This window comes from Chelon labrosus, assembly GCF_963514085.1.
Source record: "Chelon labrosus genome assembly, chromosome: 8".
Taxonomy (NCBI): Eukaryota; Metazoa; Chordata; class Actinopteri; order Mugiliformes; family Mugilidae; genus Chelon; species Chelon labrosus.
In genome coordinates, this window is record NC_140358.1 from 25,696,737 (window position 1) to 25,715,677 (window position 18,941).

General features: G+C 40.2%; 1 protein-coding gene across 3 annotated transcripts in view; it reads left to right on the top strand.

Moving 5' to 3' along the window:
- The window catches only part of adad1 (adenosine deaminase domain containing 1 (testis-specific)), a 46,263-nt gene that overhangs the window by 1,733 nt on the left and 25,589 nt on the right, over nucleotides 1-18,941 (top strand). For 2 of the 3 annotated variants that reach the window (XM_084550587.1, XM_084550588.1), the window contains exons 4-13: nucleotides 950-1,120; nucleotides 1,548-1,619; nucleotides 2,176-2,301; nucleotides 2,843-2,966; nucleotides 3,842-4,021; nucleotides 7,596-7,671; nucleotides 7,794-7,950; nucleotides 9,144-9,378; nucleotides 9,557-9,689; nucleotides 9,922-10,699. In XM_084550587.1, coding sequence (XP_084406713.1) covers nucleotides 950-1,120; nucleotides 1,548-1,619; nucleotides 2,176-2,301; nucleotides 2,843-2,966; nucleotides 3,842-4,021; nucleotides 7,596-7,671; nucleotides 7,794-7,950; nucleotides 9,144-9,378; nucleotides 9,557-9,689; nucleotides 9,922-10,035 — 1,388 coding nt within the window. In that variant the 3' untranslated portion in view covers nucleotides 10,036-10,699. Of the gene's footprint in view, nucleotides 1-949; nucleotides 1,121-1,547; nucleotides 1,620-2,175; nucleotides 2,302-2,842; nucleotides 2,967-3,841; nucleotides 4,022-7,595; nucleotides 7,672-7,793; nucleotides 7,951-9,143; nucleotides 9,379-9,556; nucleotides 9,690-9,921; nucleotides 10,700-18,941 lie in introns of those variants that run through there. The other variant, XM_084550589.1, reaches the window with a different exon arrangement.

The following is an 18,941-nucleotide window of genomic DNA, read 5'->3' on the forward strand; positions in this document are numbered from 1 at the left end:
ACCGCTGTCTCCCGACTGCTTTTTGTCAGCTGAGCTGTTTGCATCCCGAGGCCCGGCCGTTATCACAGGCCTCTCCCGCATACTCTAGATCAGGGGTGTCAAACTGATCCGTGAAAGGGCCGCTGTGGCTGCAGGTTTTCATTCCAACCATGCAGCAGCACACCTGACTTGGCTCAATCAATCAACTGACCTGCCTTCACGCAGTCATTTCAGGCGTCCTCTTGCTTGATTGGAACAAAAACTTGCCAGCCACACCCACTGCACGGGTGCTGCATGGTTGGAATGAAAACCTGCAGCCACAGCGGCCCTTTCACGGATCAGTTTGACACCCCTGCTCTAGATAATCCGTTGTCTCGGCATTGATGTGGGCGAACATACAAACTGATCGCTCCATGTTGTGTCAGCTAGCGCTAGCTTGGAAGCTAACGGGTGTTGGCTAGCGTGCAGCCGCTACTTTAAAGTGAACGAGGTTATCCACGGTCATGACGGAAATGAAACTTCAAAATAAATGATAGACGTTGATTTTACTCTCTTTAATTGCTATAAGGTCTCATAAAAGTCATGTTTACTCAGAGGTCAATGTTCTTACACTAGTTCAATTGGTATTTTGTATTTTGTCTGAATTGTTTTACTTGAATACTTACATGTTAAAGAAAATAAATAAGAACTGTTTTCATTCAACATTGTGCCCATTATTATTATCAGTGATTAAGTAACTCAGTCTTTTAAAAACAAATTTTTAATGGATATCGTCTAATTATCGTTATCGTTAAAATCGCCAAAAAAATCGAGATATTATTTTTTTGTCCATATCGCCCACCCCTACTCTGGGTTCTTCTTGTGATTCCCAAATTCTGACATCTCACTTTCCATAGATGCTTACAGACAATAAACGTTCTTAGCCAGAACTAAGGATATGACTGCAATCACATTCTTATCTTGTTCTCAGGCAACATACCAGGACTGTGTTTTGCCTTTTGTGCTGTGATTGATGGGGTCGACTACAAGACTGGCATGGGCTTAACCAAGAAGGAGGCTCGTCTCCGAGCAGCGGAACTCGCTCTGCAGGACTTGCTTCCCTCCTTGGAAAGTCTAAAGACTGCCCTCCCCAAGGCCCCAGGTTAGGGTCTGATCATAAAACAAAAAAAATAAATATAGCTGTAGCAGGCTTTGAGTCGGCTTCTGTAGGGATGTAAGAAAACGGATAAACCCCGTCAAGAAGTTATTGGAATCATAACTCAGTATCATTAGAGAGTAAGAGACTTCTCCTGGGTGCCACCACGTACTACTGCAAGTAGACTACATCTTTCATCCTCTGCATTATATATATTTTGATTAATTATAGTTATTACAGGAATTAATTGGTTAAAGGTAAGATAGGGACATTCTTAGTAGCCACTAGTTTCTGAACACATTTTCTATACCTTTTATTTGTATCTGTTGGTGAGACCAATAACGGCAACTTATCTAAAAACTGTTAGAGTTGAGTGAAGTGTCTTATAAGATGACCCTTACCTTGTTGTCTTCCACTCCTCTTGTTTCATTAGACGTCCCTCCACTTCTGCCGGTAAAAAAGGAGCCTTCAATCACCGAAGTCCAACCTCGGCGAGCCATTCCTGGTACTTTCGGTTTCCCGTGTGACTCACTCACTCTCTTTGACGCCGCCCTGTTTGCAGTACATGACACCTTGATGAGAAGAATTTCAAGATTTTTTTTTTTATTAGAAACGTACAACCATACTAGGCTTCAGTGTTAAACAGTATATACGTAGACATTACACCGCTCAGTCCTGGGCTGCTAACTAAAATTGCACTCCTGTTGCCAGGAAGTCTCATAGGTGACAATATCAATACCATATAAGGTGGCCGTGCGTCGATCTCCCCCACCTTATCTGCATCATCTTGTGGCTCATTTGCTGTGGGTACAGTGCATGAACTTTGACATAGTGAACAGCTGGTACCTGTAGCGTTATAGTACAAGCATGTATGACAACAGCATTAATACGCCTGTGCAAACGTCGCTATGACTTGCTGAGATATAGGTTATTTTGAAACAAAAAAAAAAGAGTTGATTGTATTTCCACATTCACGTTACTCATTCATCATATTTGTAATTGGATAGCTTAATGTCCAGCTCCATTGTTTTTTAAACTTTATTATCATTTTTGCTGTTTAGAAAGGAAGAGTTTTGTTAACCTCCAGATTCCACATGCCGTCGGCAATCAGCTCACTAACCTGATGAACAGCCACCCGGAGTTCTCTGGCTGCACAGCCACCACGGCAGCATTCATTCTTCAGACTTGTAAGGAAAAATTTTGGATGGATGGTACTGTCATGTTCCAAAAACTTAATGGGTCTGATTTCTTTGAGTATATTGTACGCATCTGTGTTTTTTTTGTTTTGATTTCTTTTTGTTTTTCTTGTGCCAACTAGTATTTCTTGGCAAAGTCATTGCTTGACGTTGAACAAAAACAAGTACGCTTGAGTCATAGACTTTAAATACTCCTAGGAACTCCTGTAATTATCTGTAATTATCTTCAGGTGAGCTCCCACAAGGACTACATACTGTACCTTCAAGTAGGGCTGGGCAATATGGCCTATATGGCCTTTTTTTTTTTTTGTTGGCTTATTTTAAGATAGGTCACTGAACCCCCTATGAAACTACAGGAGCCCAAGGGGAGCTTTTCATTTTTATGAAGTGATAACCACCTGGTGTCCGGTATAGTGATATCACTTTTGCGTGATGTACAGTAATGTTTTATATAATAATTTAGAACTGTTATTAGAACTATGAAAAAGGGGTTTTCCGGTCCAAAAACGCCAACTCTCTTCTGTCCCTCTAGCCAACGGATTTGAGGTGGTCGCTCTCGGCACTGGGGACTTCAACACCAAAGAGAGCGCCTCGTCGAATGGACGGGTTGTACATGATTCACATGCAGTTGTCACAGCAAGGAGATCTCTAATGAGGTTAGTTGCAAAGATGACCCTGTGTGCATGTTTTATGTGTAATCTTATGCCATGTAGCAAATAGTTTTCTATTGTTGTTCTATGACGCAAGTGAATACACCGCAAGTTGTTTATACTTTCTTATAATAGAAGGCAGTTTATATGAGTTTATAAAAATCCATTCATAAAAAATATCCTCCTAAATAGACAAGTCTATTGCCTAAATAAACAAGTATCAAACTGTAACACAGAGTATTTTTCTTTGACATATATGGTTCAGAGGAGTGTTACACATTTGCTTGATTTATGATGTTATTAAGCAAATGAACCCCAGAAAAACGCCATCCTAATGTTTCCGGGTCAGTTACACCACTACTCTGTGAGCAGCGTTGGTCAATCGAACAGTGTAAGAAGGCTGACAACAGTATTCATTATGAGTTAATAGATCTTTAAAATAAATTGTGTAATGCTTGCCCAGCTTTCAGTGCTAACTAGTGCCCTGCCCAATCAGTCTTTGAGTTCAGGTTTTTATACATGAACATACCTCACAGTGTGTACAGATCTCATCCATAACTGAAAGCCCAGTTCTGAACTGTTCAGGATGATTGCATGTATTACACCCCTAATTTTTAGAAAGTCATTTTGCTGGTCATTTCAACTTTCAACTGGTCATATTTTAATAAATTAAACGAATAATGGGATATTTGTACAATAAAGTTTTACAGAAAGATTTAAATTTGACCGTTTAAAATGAATTAATATTTTTTGGAACATTTCAGTGATCATATTCAGTAGATTATACAGGAGAAGGCACGATGAATGGTGTCGTTTTCACCTCGAGATATTGTTACTGCACATACTGCATATAATGAGCCATTCTCATACCGCTGTTACAGGTTTCTGTACCGGCACCTGCTGATGTTTTACAGCAGAAATGACAATCTGACCAAGAAGTCGATCTTCCAGCAGAACAGCAGCAGCAGCAGCAGCAGCCTCCTCAGCCTGAAGAGCGGAATCACCCTTCACCTTTATGTGAACCAGCTGCCAAAGGGTGCCGCCCAGGTCCCCTCCAAGCTGTGAGTGTGTGTCGGCTTCATCCCTCGGTTCCAGTTGCTGTTTCGTTATGATAACTAGCTGTTGACTCACTGTTGACCTGTTTGTTGCAGTTATGTGTAATAATAGCAGCAAAATGTTCATCTGACTGTACATGCAAATAGATGGACATGCACAAACTAATCCTCTTCTGTGCAGTGACTCATCAGTGAGTTTCCAATAATATCTTTCCAGGGGGACACCAACAACTTATGACGTAGATAAACTTGTTTTGTGACGTGTTTTCTACTATTTTAATTGCGAAAGTGCAAAGCAGTGTGCACAGACTTGTCTGGGTGTTTTGAAGTGCAAAAAGGCGAGATGAAATAAGATATGACTTTGAAGTGTGGGGTGGTGATAGATGAATAAAGTAAGCCATTTATATCGCCCCAATTCAAGCTATTTCAGGTTTATTGCCTTAAATGATTGCACCATACTGTAAAACCTGAATATTTGTTCCGTAATGCATTTTGGCATAATGGCACGCAAAATTAATGTGACACAGTTCCCAAATTAACTACAGATTTCAGACTCCTAATGGACCCGTCTGGCATGTATAGTGTAATACACAGTTGGATGTAAATGCGTTTTGGCAGCGCTTCTCAAACCAGGGGCAGTACATTTATCATCATATCTATCCTGCTGCCTTCAGATAACTGCTTGGATTTAATGGACTGAAAGTCACTTACTGTAGCCTACACTAATTATTGAGTTTGCTGTTCACCTGAAGCATCTGGTGATGTGATTTATGGAAAGCTGGAAGGGGTTTAAGAAGTCATCTCGGAGTTGATTTATTCATTAGTTTATTTTTTTTTCTCATTAGATATTTATGCTGCGTTCCAGAAAACTGAGAGGCCTGAAATTTCAGACCTCCTACCTGGGAAAAGTGCTCTGGAATGCCACTTGAAGCCGAAGGTCCTACTAGTGAAGTCGGGGAAAATCGATCTACCCCGACTTCACTGAGATACAGCAGCCTGATGTCAGAACAATGGCGGTGACCATGGGGATGCAGACCGTGAATGTTAAATGCATTTTAAAGTCTAGTAGATTATGTTTTATCTTTCTGCGTGAGAATATGTCGCTATAATCTCTCAAAAAAGAGAGCTTTGTTGAGCGTCTATCGTTAGCTTTCAGCACAGAGAAGTATATTACCTACCTTTGGTGGAAAAACCTTGGGAGACCTCAATTTTGGTCATTGTCAGTGACTTCAGAAACATAACCTATATAATCTTATCGTGGTCGGCCATGTTTGTTGTTTATGTTTAACTTCATTCTCCTGGAACGCTTTGAGGTCACATCTAGTACACTCCAAGTTAATTTTTTTTTTGCATGTTTGTCACACTTAAATGTTTCAGATCGTCAAACAGATTTAAATGTTAGTCAAAGATAACACGAGTAAACACAAAATGCAGTTTTTAAATGATTTTTATTATTAAGGGGAAAACAAAATTCAAATGTGCCTGTGTACGTCCTGTGTGAAAAAGTGTTTGCGCCCCACATACCTTAACTGTGGTTTATCACACCTGAGTTCAATTTCTCTAGCCACACCCAGGCCTGATTGCTGCCACACCTGTTCTCAATTAAGAAATCACTTAAACAGGACCTCCCTGATAAAGTTAAGCAGACCAAAAGGTCATCAAAAGCTAGACATCATGCCTTGATCCAAAGAAATTAAGGAACAAATTAGAAAGTAATTGAGATCTGTCAGTCTGGAAAAGGTTATGAACCCTTTTGTAAAGCTTTGGGACTCCAGCGAACCACAGTGAGAGCACATTATCCACAGGTGGCAGAAACATGGAAGAGTGGTGAACCTTCCCAGGAGTGGCCAGTCGACTAATATTACCCCAAAAGCGCAGCAACAACTCATCCAAGAGGTCAAAAAAGACCCCACAACAACATCCAAAGAACTGCAGGCCTCACTTGCCTCAGTTAAGGTCAGTGTTCATGACTCCACCATAAGAGACTGGGCAAAAATGGCCTGCATGGCAGAGTTCCAAAACCAAAACCACTGCTGGGCAAAAAGAACATAAAGGCTCGTCTCAGTTTTGCCAGAAAACATCTTGATGATCCCCAAGATTTTTGGTAAAATACTCTGTGGACTGACGAGACAAAAGTTGATCTCTTTGGAAGGTGTGTGTCCCATTTCATCTAGCGTAAAAGTAACGCCACATTTCAGAAAAAGAACTTCATACCAACGGTAAAATACGGTGGTGGTAGTGTGATGGTCTGAAGACTTGCTGTGATAAATAGAACCGTGAATTTTGCTGTCTACCAAGAAATCCTGAAGGAGAATGTTCAGCCCTGTTCGTGATCTCAAGCTGAAGCAAACTTGGGTTCTTCAGCAGGACAATGATCCAAAACACACCAGCAAGTACACCTCTGAATGGCTGAAGAGAAACAAAATGAAGACTCTAGAGTGGCCTAGTCAAAGTCCTGACCTGAATCCTATTGAGATGCTGTGGCATGACCTTAAAAAGGCGGTTCATGCTGGAAAACCCTTCAATTCTGAAAACAAGTGGGCCAAAATTCCTCCGCAGTGCTTATTGCAACGTAGGTTTGGATTTTGTTTTCCCTTAATAATAAAAACCTGAAGCTGCATTTTATGTTTACTTGTTATCTTTGACTAATATTTAAATTTGTTTGTTCTGAAATATTTGTGTGACGTGTGTGTGTGTGGGGGGGGGGGGGGGTCAGGAAGGGGTAAACACTTTTTCACACCACTGTACATGGCATCACACTGTACAATGAGAAGGGAACTCAAGGGATTGGGACTGAACAGCTGTGTAGCCTTAAGAAAACCGCTAACCTGGAAAAAAAGGCTTAAATTTGCTAGGGAGCATAAATGTTGGACTCTGGAGCAATGGAAGAAGGTCATGTGGTCTGTTGAGTCTAGATTTACCCTGTTCCAGAGTGATGGGGGTCATCAGGGTAAGAAGAGAGGCAGATGAAGTGATGCACCCATCATGCCTAGTGCCTACTGTACAAGCCTGTGGGGGCAGTGCTATGATCTGGGGTTGCTGCAGTTGCTCAGGTCTAGGTTCAGCAACATTATTTTGCCCAAAGAATGAGGTCAGCTGACTACCTGAATATACTGAATGACCAGGTTATTCCATCAATGGATCATATTCCAAGATGACAATGCCAGGATTCATGGGGCTCAGATTGTGAAAGAGTGGTTCAGGGAGCATGAGACATCATTTTCACACATGGATTGGCCACCACAGAGTCCAGACCTTAACCCCATTGAGAATCTTTGGGATGTGCTGGAGAAGGCTTTGTACAGTGGTCAGACTCTCCCATCATCAATACAAGATCTTGGTGAAACATTAATGCGACACTGGATGGAAATAAATCTGGTGACATTGAAGAAGCTTATCGAAACAGTGCCACAGAGAATGCGTGCTGTAATCAAAGCTAAAGGTGGTCCAACAAAATATTAGAGAGTGGGACTTTTTATTTTTATTTTTATTTTAATATTTTTTCATGGTGACTTCTCTTTTGGACAGGCGGTGTATCTAGTGAGATTCTAAAAGCTTATCCTCTGGCTTTAATTCTCAGGCGCCTGAATCCACTGTCCATTTCAGCATGGGAAGTAAACAACGAGATCAGCCTACATCTGTCAGTGGAGGGCAAGGTGTTGTACATTTTATCATTCATAGAAATCTCACCGTTGCTTATGTTGGGGTCGTATATTGCATTGCAGCTGTCAGCTGTACCGTTGATGCATAATTTCAAATATATTTGTTTCCGTTAAAGGTGTTTTCCGTTTTTTCGTCCGTCCTTGATCACTCTGCCTCGAAAGTGGTCAGCATGTCCACCACGGACAAGATCACCCAGTGGCAGGTCCTGGGATACCAGGGAGCCTTGCTAAGTCACTTTATCGAGCCCATCTATGTCCAAAGCATCCTTATAGGTTAGTCATATCACACCACAGTACTTAACCCATTCAGGCCTAAATACTCTTATGTAAACCCCCTCTCAAAACCTGAGGTTTTTCAAAATATGTCAACACTTAAACCTTAATTTCTCAGGCTCTGTAGCAGATAAAAACATGAGATAAAAAGCATTTGACAGCTTACTTCTTTGGCTTTCAACTTGACTGACTTGCTAGGGCATAATCTTCAAATGCATTTTTTTTAAAAAATCAATAAACACCAAACATTTTTAAAATTTTGAAAATTAGTAAAGATCTATTTTTCCAATTACTTCGTCAATATCACTTCCTTCACTTGAGTCAGCCGTGACGGATCGCTAGCACGGTGTTTAAAATTTTCGACCAAAACATACTCCACGTGTAGGCTTGTTTCGACCAATCACAAAGCGTTTTATTAGTCACATGAGTTTAAATAAAATCCCTAAGCATCTCTGTCATTCACCCCAAGAATATTTCAGCCAATCACAGTACATATAATTGGCCATGTGCCTCGAAAAAGACGACAACGCTCAAAATGACACAGACGCGTTTGCCAGCCTTAATGGTAACTACGCATAGATGCGTGATCCGGTCTGAATGGGTTAAACTAGGAGGGAGTCAATATATTCAATGAAATAAAGTCTTTGTAAAGCACTGACAGGTGGCGTTAGCTGAGATAGTTCAGCCAGGGCAGAGCTTTTAGCAAAACTAGACTTCTTGATTTGTAAAACTGATTGGTAAACTAATTTATAACATAAAGTAGCAGCAGTTTAATGGAGGCTTGTACTTAATGATGCTGTTCCAAAAAGCTGTTTCTACTATAGGCAAATGGTGTACCCTTTTAATAACAGTGAATGTTAAGGTGTTCCAGAAAACTTTGACCGAGTTAACACCCGGCTTCAAAAATCTTATGCAACACTGCATACGATCCATAAAACAATATTTGGTCCTCCACAACGGATTTGAAAATATACTACTGAAGTTTCCAAGATGTTGTTTTTTGTTATTTTCCGTATGAGCAACCGCTTATTTTCATAATTGTGAGGACTCTAAAGCAGACGTTTGTCCTTATGTCTATACAAAGGAGAAACCACAAAATGTGCTTCACTGGATATGCATTAACATAACTAAACATTTACACAACACAGTTGAATTTGATTTACTGTACGTCAACATTTAATGAAATCTTACAGGGGACTCTGACTGTAGTGAAATCCGTGGCATGGAGATCTCTGTGAGCCAGCGTGTGGAGGGCATCACCTGTCAGCTGCCCATGTTCTACTGCATGATGAGGCCACACATCAGCCTGGTGCCATCTGTTGCCACCAACAGCCCAGGCAGCAGCCAGCTGACTTATGGTATCAACTGGAGTGAAGGGGACAGCTCCCTTGAGGTTGTGGACGGTCTGGAGGGCAAAACCATAGAGCAGTAAGCAAGCTGGCACTAAGGCCTTCTTCCTTTGTATGAATCTGTTCTGTCGTCAGTAATATTAGTTGGCAGTTAGCTAATGGATGCTTAGTATATTGTCATTTCAACGTCGCAACAAGCCTGGAAACGAAACTGGCAAGACCGTAGCTGAAGTATAACACTGATTCTCTTGTCTCAGATCACCTTTTAAGAGTGGTTCTGCTCTGGCAAGCCGTTTGTGCAAAGCAGCTATGCTCCACCGCTTCAAGTTGGTTGCCAAAGAGGCCCAGAGGCAGGACCTGCTTGCCACAAACTCCTACAGAGAGGCCAAGGTAACCTCAATACCCACTCTCGTGTAATACATGGCAAAGTAATGTCGGTTGGATCACTGATATGTGACCAAAGGAACACATTAACAAACACACTTAGCACATTGTATTGGCTCACTGTCTGCGTGTCCCTCTTATTTTAAACACGCAGCAGTACATTTTGGCAGTGCAGTGTCTTTATGTATTCCAAATGGATATTTGAAATTCATTCCACTTATATTGTTTGTCACTGAAGAGAATGGCAAAGCCGTACCAGGAGGCCAAGAGCGTGCTGCGGGCATACCTGTTTCAGCAGGGCTTCGGTTCCTGGCTTGACAAGGTTTCTGTCAGTGATAACTTCAGCATGTGAATACAGCCACACTATTACCAAAAAAAACCAAAACCTACAATAAACAGGTTTCGTTAAAATAAATAAATGAATAAAAAGTACACCATTTTGTTAACGAGGAGCTCTTGCTGCTGTGGGACCTGACTATTCTGGTAAAAAGAAAGTTTTGGTTTCTGAAGGAATCAATGTTAGTCCCTGTTTCTGTGTTAAGAGCCGTTTTGCATCGTGAGATTCCCAGAAGAGGAATACAAATATTCTAATTTGAATAAATAAGGAGTATTTGACACAAATCACTGAAACCCGCATCAGGATAATAGTTCTGCTTCCTTCAGTTGTTAAGTTTCTGCAAAGACGGTGTACATGTTGAGATGTTTCATTTACAACAAAGAGATTATAGTATAGTCAGAACATTTGTATCCAACATTTGAACTCTGTGGTACTAAAGGCTCTGAAGTATGACGAGTGTATTATGTTATAATTGTTATGTCATAAATCTGTTTGCATGTTATTTCGTGTTTTGTGTTTTTGCACTACTTTGTTGTGTTCCACAGTTAACAATTTAAAAAAATAAACATACTGTGCAGTGGGGATGTCCCGATCAAGTTCATTTGCCATTTTTAGGTTTAATTTAAGCAGTAAATTAAAAAATAGTCATGTGATCCCACCAAACGGGCAAACACGGCATCAAATCAGTGAAGGCAACCTTAGCTGCAGCTGTCAAATTAATACTCTACTGCATTGCAGTTGTACTCAACCTTAGACTAGTGTGTATTTACGTGTGATGTTATCCTTTAGGTTTTGTATCACTACTCTGTAGTGGTGAGTCTGACAATTTTTCTTTTGTTTGTGCCATTTTTGCACAGTTTGCTGTCAGGTACATTATGTTGTTTACTGCTAAGGAGGCGTGAGTTAGGAAGACAGCAACTCTACTCTTGCAACTCCACCTTTCAGAAAAAGTCAACACAAATGACCGAGACCACATCCGTCTTTCTCTTTCACTTTGACGAGCAGTTACCTGCTTAGGGGAGCTGTAAATTTGCAACTTAATTTTTACAAAATTAGAAGTGACTTCATAATTAAAATTCATTACCACCTTTGTATATTGTTGGGTAAAGTTAGGAATAAAATATTTGGAAAGCAAAAGTCAAGATGCTGCTCTTTATATGGGCCTTGAAGATTTGAAAAGCCCAACTTCAGCGAGCATTACAAGTACTGCAAAAAAAACAACCTTTTATGCAACGTCTGGCTGTTCAAACTTGTTGACCCCCTTGCTGATGGAAACCGTTTGCCTCACTATATTATTACATACACATACAGGAAATGCTTTGGTTTCCTGTGTATGCGTTGCAACACATTATTTACTCAAGTGTTGAGCAGCATTGTGAATGGAGTGGCGTGTATATTTCCTACTGGTTTTGGCCGACCGAAGGAATTGCTGCTGCATGCAGGGAATTTTTGTCCAAGGACCAAGCCTGTCAGTTGTATGTATAGCACCAGGTTTCATACTCCTTGTATGCAATTGCTTTGACATCTTATTAAGTGCAGTGTGTGTGATCTTAAAGTGGAGTGTTGTGCACCCAGGTAACACTTTACGTGGTCTTTAATTTTCTATCGGTTTGGCAGTGTGTTAAAATTGTTAAATGCAATGCGTTCTGAACTAATACTATTTAAAACTATTTATGTGTGACATCTGATGATCTTCTCTTCATTATAGGTAATGATGATAATGGGAAGTTTTATAAACTTAAAGAAATCAAATTCTTAAGGCAGCATTGATGTTGCAATATAATCTGTCTGGCAGCCAAGTCACAAGTTACCCTTTTTGTAAGTATTAATTAAATGCTGTCTTATGATTTGCACGCTGTTTTCTTGTGTTGTGACTGAAATCTGTTGTGGCTTAGAGCATTTTTCATACTCACTAAAATATAATGTTACTTAGTGGAATTTATGTTAGTATTTGTTCCGTGCTATAAAGTTGAATCAGGCTCTCGTTTGATTCATTTCCCCTAAACAGAAGCCGAATCATGCAACATTAACGTTTATGAGCCCTGCCTTTTTTTTTTTTTTTTTTTTTCTGGCTTCACTCACTGAAGTGATACTAGTAGGTTTTGAGATAAACAGGATACGCAACTCTCTTGATGTGGTTGCAAAGTGAAAACTTCTTAGACCTGAGCTCTAAGAAGCTGTAGCACCTATGTGCCGTGGTGCTGTGCAAAAAAGATGTGTAGTATTTTCAGCATTCCTGTAAATAGAGCCTGGAGTAAGAACAACATGGGCACCTTTATAATTTATAGTATCAAACCCATGATGCAAGGAATATCATCTTCCTTGTAAAGGACAATGATGTGTAAGACACTTGCGAATATTGGAAAGACCCTATTTAAAAGAAATGGCAAGAACCTTTCCATACAAACTTATCTTGATATTTCAGTTTACAAGTGCTTTATTTAGTATTGTCTATATCAATAATATATTGGTCTGTTCAGTGTGGAGGGTTGGAATTTTCTACATTTCTGCATAAAAATTATTCAAAACATTAGCGGATTGTCACACAAATCGTGAAAGTAGACAAAGAGAACCCAATCAAACAAATGAAACAGAAATATTGTGTACTTGTGTAATTGTTTATTCAGGAAATGTATCATTTGTACATATATGTGAACCCTTGTTTTCTGTATCTGGTGGAACCCCCCCCCCCCTTGAGCAACTTAAACGACAACGAAGTATTTCTGTTAACTGCTGATCGGTCGTCTACAGCTGCTTGAGTGAATTTTAGTCCTATTACTCAGTACAGAACCGCTTCAGTTCTGAGATGTTGATGGGTTTCCTCACATGATCTACCTGCTTCAGGTCCTTCCACAACATTTCTGTTGGATCAATGCCAGGACTTTGACTTGGTCATTCTTCTTTGACCATGCTTATGGTCATTGTCTTGCTGCGTGACCCAGCTTCTCTTAAGATTTAGCTCATGTACATATGTCCTGACATTTTCTTTTAGAATGAGCTGGTATAATTCAGAATAGTCAATAATGGCAAGCAGTCCTGGCCCAGATTCAGCAAAACGGGCAAAATCAAGGACGTTACCACCTCTTCTTAAAGCTGAAATGCAGTGTTTTTTGGTCTCCAAACATGACGCATCTTTAAACCAAACCGTTTTACTGTGGTCTCATCTGTCCACAAAACATTTTCACAATAGTCTTCTGATTTGCCCACATGATGTTTCGCAAACTGCAGACTGGCAGAGATGTTTTCTGCAATCTGCACCTAAAAAAAATATCCCCAAATTAGGTACTACTGTATGACAAAGTTACACACAGTTCCCTCTAGTCAGTGTGGAAAAAATACATTGCATTATGTCCAAATGTTAAAAATGTATTTAACATACATTTAAAGGACCAGTAGGTAGGACTTGACACATCTAGCAGTGCAGGGCAGGTTGCAGATTCAAACCAGCTGAACTGACTAATTACTCCTCTCTTTTGTGTCATGTAGTGCCAGAGGATTTCCGTTCTAGGCTACTGTAGAGACACGTTGATGCAACATTGCAATCTTTGTGGAAAAGAAGTCGCTGCCCAAGGGCTCTTTCTAAGATAACAAAAACGATCATAGTTACAGGTCATTATACACTAATGAAGACTTAGTTATTTAATTATGACCTTAAATCGCTGAGTATTCATAACGTTTCAGCAAAATTTACTTTTTTGATCTGAGTTCACATCTGAGAAGAAATTGTGTTTTTGGGGGGGTGAGGTTGTCTGATCTTTATAGGGCCGTGCAATCTATGTTTGGAATATGATCTGCTTTTCTCAAGGAATATACACAGTGTTGTTAGTAGGGGCCTTTGGGTCCTATGGCTTGAGGGGAGGGGCCTCTGTAGATCATCCCACAGCTACTTGATTAGTTTGTAATGTTTCCCACAAAATTTCATGAGACCCTGATTCTACTGTCTACTGGGATTCTGCTGTCTTAATAAAAACCCCTGATTATGATGCTGTTCCAACTATTAAAAACTACTTATACAGTATATGGCACATAGAGTAACAGCAACAGAAAAAACAATGCAAGCACAACGTTGTTTGACACATAAAAAAATATTTCCGATTTGTTATGAGACCATGGTGGAGTAGATTAGACCCTGGCGGGCCAACATAGCATTAACATTGCATGGGAAACCCTGGTTTGGGATCTAGTGAATTTGGAAGCCAGGTCAACACTTGTGCTGTTCTTCATGTTTTGTTTAGGGTGGTTTTTAAAGGTTTTTTTTTTGTGTGTGTCTGTGTCAGGCTGCATCCTGCTGGGGATGGCTGCTGCCATCAAGGAGTATCATTGCTCTGGGGTAAGGGTGCCTGGTCAGGTCTAGGTGGGTGCTACATGTATAAGTAACATCCACATGAATGAATGCCAGGTCCAAAAGTTTCCCAGCAGAACATTGAATTGTCACAAGATGGTCAGTGTTATTCACTTCTCATGTAAGTGGTCATAATGTTGAGGCTGATCGGTGTATATGTTTTGTGTATTGACGGCTTCCATGTTGTAGCTTGGTGTTCTATCCCTGCTAGTGTGAACACAGCATATTAAGAATAGTGTTCCAGTTCATGTATTGTGTCGTATTTTCACCCAAAACATCGTCAAATGATCATTAAAAGTGACAATGTAGGCAAATGGCAAAGGGGACCTGTCTTGGAACATAAATAGCCAAGCACTGTGGGACTGTACAGACCTAAAAATTACTTCATGATTTCACTATGACATGATTTTCCGTACTCAAACTTTTTTTGTGGACAGCTTGACTAGTGTATTTGCCCTTACCGCTGAGGAAATTCAGCCTCCTACGCAGGCCACACACACACCTATTTCTCTCCCACATTAATTGCTCATGTTAAGAGTGAAAATGTGGCTCTAAGGAAAAATTTAATGTGTTTTCATGAGTGATCCGAAACCTGATCCGCCTAGACTGTGAATGAGCATCGTTTTGTAATAAATTCTACACAGTCAGCTTTTTCTTTACTCATAAATGTCAAGATGTTTTACTTAATAATAAATGGCAATACACAGACTTTTGATGATGACATTTATTACATTATGCCTTCAGAGCACCAACATACACCATAAATTAAAACATAAATACCAATAAATACTTAAATAAACTTTGAAAGAAGTTCACACACAATACATTCTCATTGTTGGGAATTGAGAACTTCACAGCAGTTTCGTAGAAATGATGCAAATAAATATAGACATATACATACACATATTATAAGATTATAATTATAAGATTATATTATACATGTGTAAAACATACAAGAGTTGCCTTTTATCCATATTGCAGAGACATGGTTAATAAATGCACATATTTTAGAGCAGCATTCAAAATTTAGCATCAACAAAACGATTATGCCCTTCAACACATGTACATATTTGTGTACATGCAGTGAAAGAAATATTCGGATACATTCATGTAAATACAATCAACAGTCTGCCATGTCGTTTCACACCGTATCACCTTTAGTTGTGCATTTTTTACCGCTTGACAGCGATTTTAGACTTTCTGCAATGTTTGTCAGTACAGAATTATGTCGTCTGTGTTCGTGCTAATACACGCTCAATTACAGATTCGGTTTTGTTCAGAAAGTCACTGAAACTAGTTTGGGGCCATTTCTCACAGACACATTCTCTGGAGTCTGTCGGTGCCTAAAGAGAAAAAGATGTGTCTGTTTAGTCAGCAAGTTTGTTAATGTGGTCAAAATTCTTTTAATAATTCGCATGTTTTTGGGCAGTACTTACGGATGTTGTGTTGTTCAGTTTTGTGATCAACAAGCCATAGGATTCCACTGCCTGACCAGTGCGATTGTTGGGGTCAGCACATTCCAGTTTGACCGTTCCATTAAGTTCCTTCTTAATGCATTCCAGTGCTGCTGTTATGCACTCTTCCTGCGTGTCAGAGAGAAAGTTGTTTTAGCTTCCTTTTACTGCTTTGACTGAGGCAGACTTGTGGCCGCACACAGAAAAGTCAGCATATAGAGGATGGCTCAGCTGTGTGAAAATCAACACCTGACAAGCTTATTTCCTGTACTAGAGAACCTTTACATGTGGTTTACAACAGCTCAACTGAACTGTGAAGCTTGAGCTTCTTTGATGCTGGGGAGTACCCAGCACTACTACTCTTCTTCTGGCTTATTATTCACACATCAGTTTACCTCATTATTATCACGATCGGTAAGGTATATATGTACACATTTATTGTTATCTTTATATTTTGACTCAAACTTTTCATATACATATAACTTTTCAAATTAAGCCTTACCTTCACATTTTCAGGAGCGTAGAACGTTGAATCGGACTCCTGTATAGGCAGAAGAAGACAACAGACTATTATTAGCAGCAGGCGGAAATTCAGCAAACCGAAAAAAAATATATATATATTCGGCTTGAAATGACTTACGCATTTGATTTCGCCCCGCATTAAATCGATTTTGAAGTTCCCTTTCGGTATTGGTGAACTGGATACAGATTTTGTAAGACAAAAAAAGGCAATCCAAAAGGCAATCCTTATAAAGTGCTCCATATTCAGCTTAAAGGCCCGTCAGTATGATAGGCAAGTTGTTTAGTGAAAGTGTTGTATTCGTTTACTTACCCTCTGTGCTGTATTTGATTTATATAGCCGTGTGGATGGAAAGGGTGGGCTGAATTAGTTGTATATCACCTAATGCATACAGCGTTGTTTTTCCTTTGCATGACTGGAATTTTTTTTTCTTCAACCTTCTACTACAGCATGGTAAAATCCCTCAATTGGCCTATGGTAGCACAGCAACTTCATGCTGATATGAAACTAGGTTGGCCCTCCCTCATTTGTGGTTCATACACTTTTTCTGTAATGCTTTCTCTGTTTGCTCTTTGAACTCTGTTTTGCAAACTGACACAATTTATTTATTAAACTCTCGTCTTTCTGACAAGAATATATAGTACAATGCTATGCTATATATATATGCTGTTATTTGTGTGTGTATTAGGCTTGTCAAAGTTAATACTTACTCATATAAAGGAACTCAAATGGGCACAAATGCCACTAACACATGCACGTTCTGTCATTTGTGACCTCGACCCGACTCTAGTTTAGGAAAGCAAAGCAGCAGTTACGCAGTGGAAAGCAAGCAGTTTCTTAAGTGTGGCCATAGTAAATCATTTTACACTTCTGGGGGCAATAATATGCCCTGTGGCAACTGCATTTTTTGTTGATCTGAACGGGTATGAACTGAGCAGGGAGCTGCCTGAGCAGCTGAGAGACTTCAAAAGTGTGAGTAGTTTGTGTTCACTAGTGAAGGCATGCAATTAAATATTTTAATATATTGACAGCCCAAAGATGTATAAATATATAAGTAGGTGATAGGTCGGAATGTGTGGCTGAAGGTAGGTACAGACATAGGTTGGTAGTTACAGACGTAGGTAGGTATGGTCATAGTGTTGGTATGTATGGACCGTTGGTAGGTAGGTATGGACAAAGTTATGTGTGGACATACATACACTGCCTGGCCAAAAAAAAAAAAATCGCCACCTGGATTTAACTAAGCAAATAGGTACGAGCCTCCTATTGGACAATTACTGCATGGGTGATTATCTTTCAGCTGGCAACAAGTTATTTAACCCCAGCTGATGCAATGAGTTAGCCTGGTCGTTACCATCCTACGTTTCCGCCCGAAATTTGATTTCGGTCTGGCACGGAGTCTGGCCAAATTGCACTTCCGCGGTTCGCGTGTAACCGCGCCAATCAGCGAACAGTTGAGTGATGATGCGGAACTCGCATGCCGAGTTGCTTGTAGTCCAGCGAAGCTTGTAGTTCAACAGCATAGCAACAATGGCGACGGAGGAAGAGACGCTAGAAGCCATCCGCGAAGTTGTCTCAACTCTCGAGAGCATCACGGAATTAAAACCAGAACAAGAGGCTTGTCTTGTCAATTTTATAAATGGCAAGGACGTCGTAGCTCTCCTTCCAACTGGCTTTGGGAAAAGTTTGATTTATTTAACTGGAAGTGGAAGTGGTAAGCGTAAGAGCCTGAACTCCGGCGCACAATATACGTCATTACCAAACGTTGCTGATTGGTTAAGGGAACTCCAATGATTTTAAACCTCAAAATAAGCATCCGCCCATTACGGAGACAGGTTCTTATTACATTGGGCCAGACTAACGTGCCAGACCGAAATCAAATTTCGGGCGGAAACGTAGGATGGTAACGACCAGGCTAGCAATGAGTAGCTTCCTTAAACAACCATGTCGAAAGTCGTGGAAAAGATGTTTGTCTGTTTGAGAAGGGTCAAATCATTGGCATGCATCAAGCAGAGAAAACATCTGAGGAGATTGTAGAAACTACTAAAACTGGGTTAAGAACTGTCCAACGCATTATTAACAACTGGAAGGATAGCGGGGAACCATCGTCTTAGAGGAAGTGTGTTCAGAGAAAATTCCTGATTGATCGCGATCAGTGATCACTTAAACGTTTGGTGAAATCAAATCGAAGAAAAACAACAAAAAAAAAACAAACTCAGGTCTAGGTTCAGCAACATTATGTGCCCAAAGAATGAGGTCAGCTGACTACGCGAATATACTGAATGACCAGGGGCCTCATGTACGAAGACTTGCGTGGATTTCCTTCTAAAACGTGGCACATGCTAAGATTTAGAAGCATTTAGAAGCACGTTTGTACATCCCAATTGAGTGTACCTGACCCCTCCCTGTCCACGCCCCTTTTAAATATGCAACTCCCTGTCCATGCCCCTTTTAAATATGCAAATTATATTTAAATTGACCCCGCACCTGAGATTCCCCTCTCTGCGTGATCAGAAAACGAAAACATAAGAATGAGTAAGACGGGAAAGAAGAAGAACTTCACAGAAAGCGAATTGGAGACGCTACTCACTGGAGTGGAGATGCG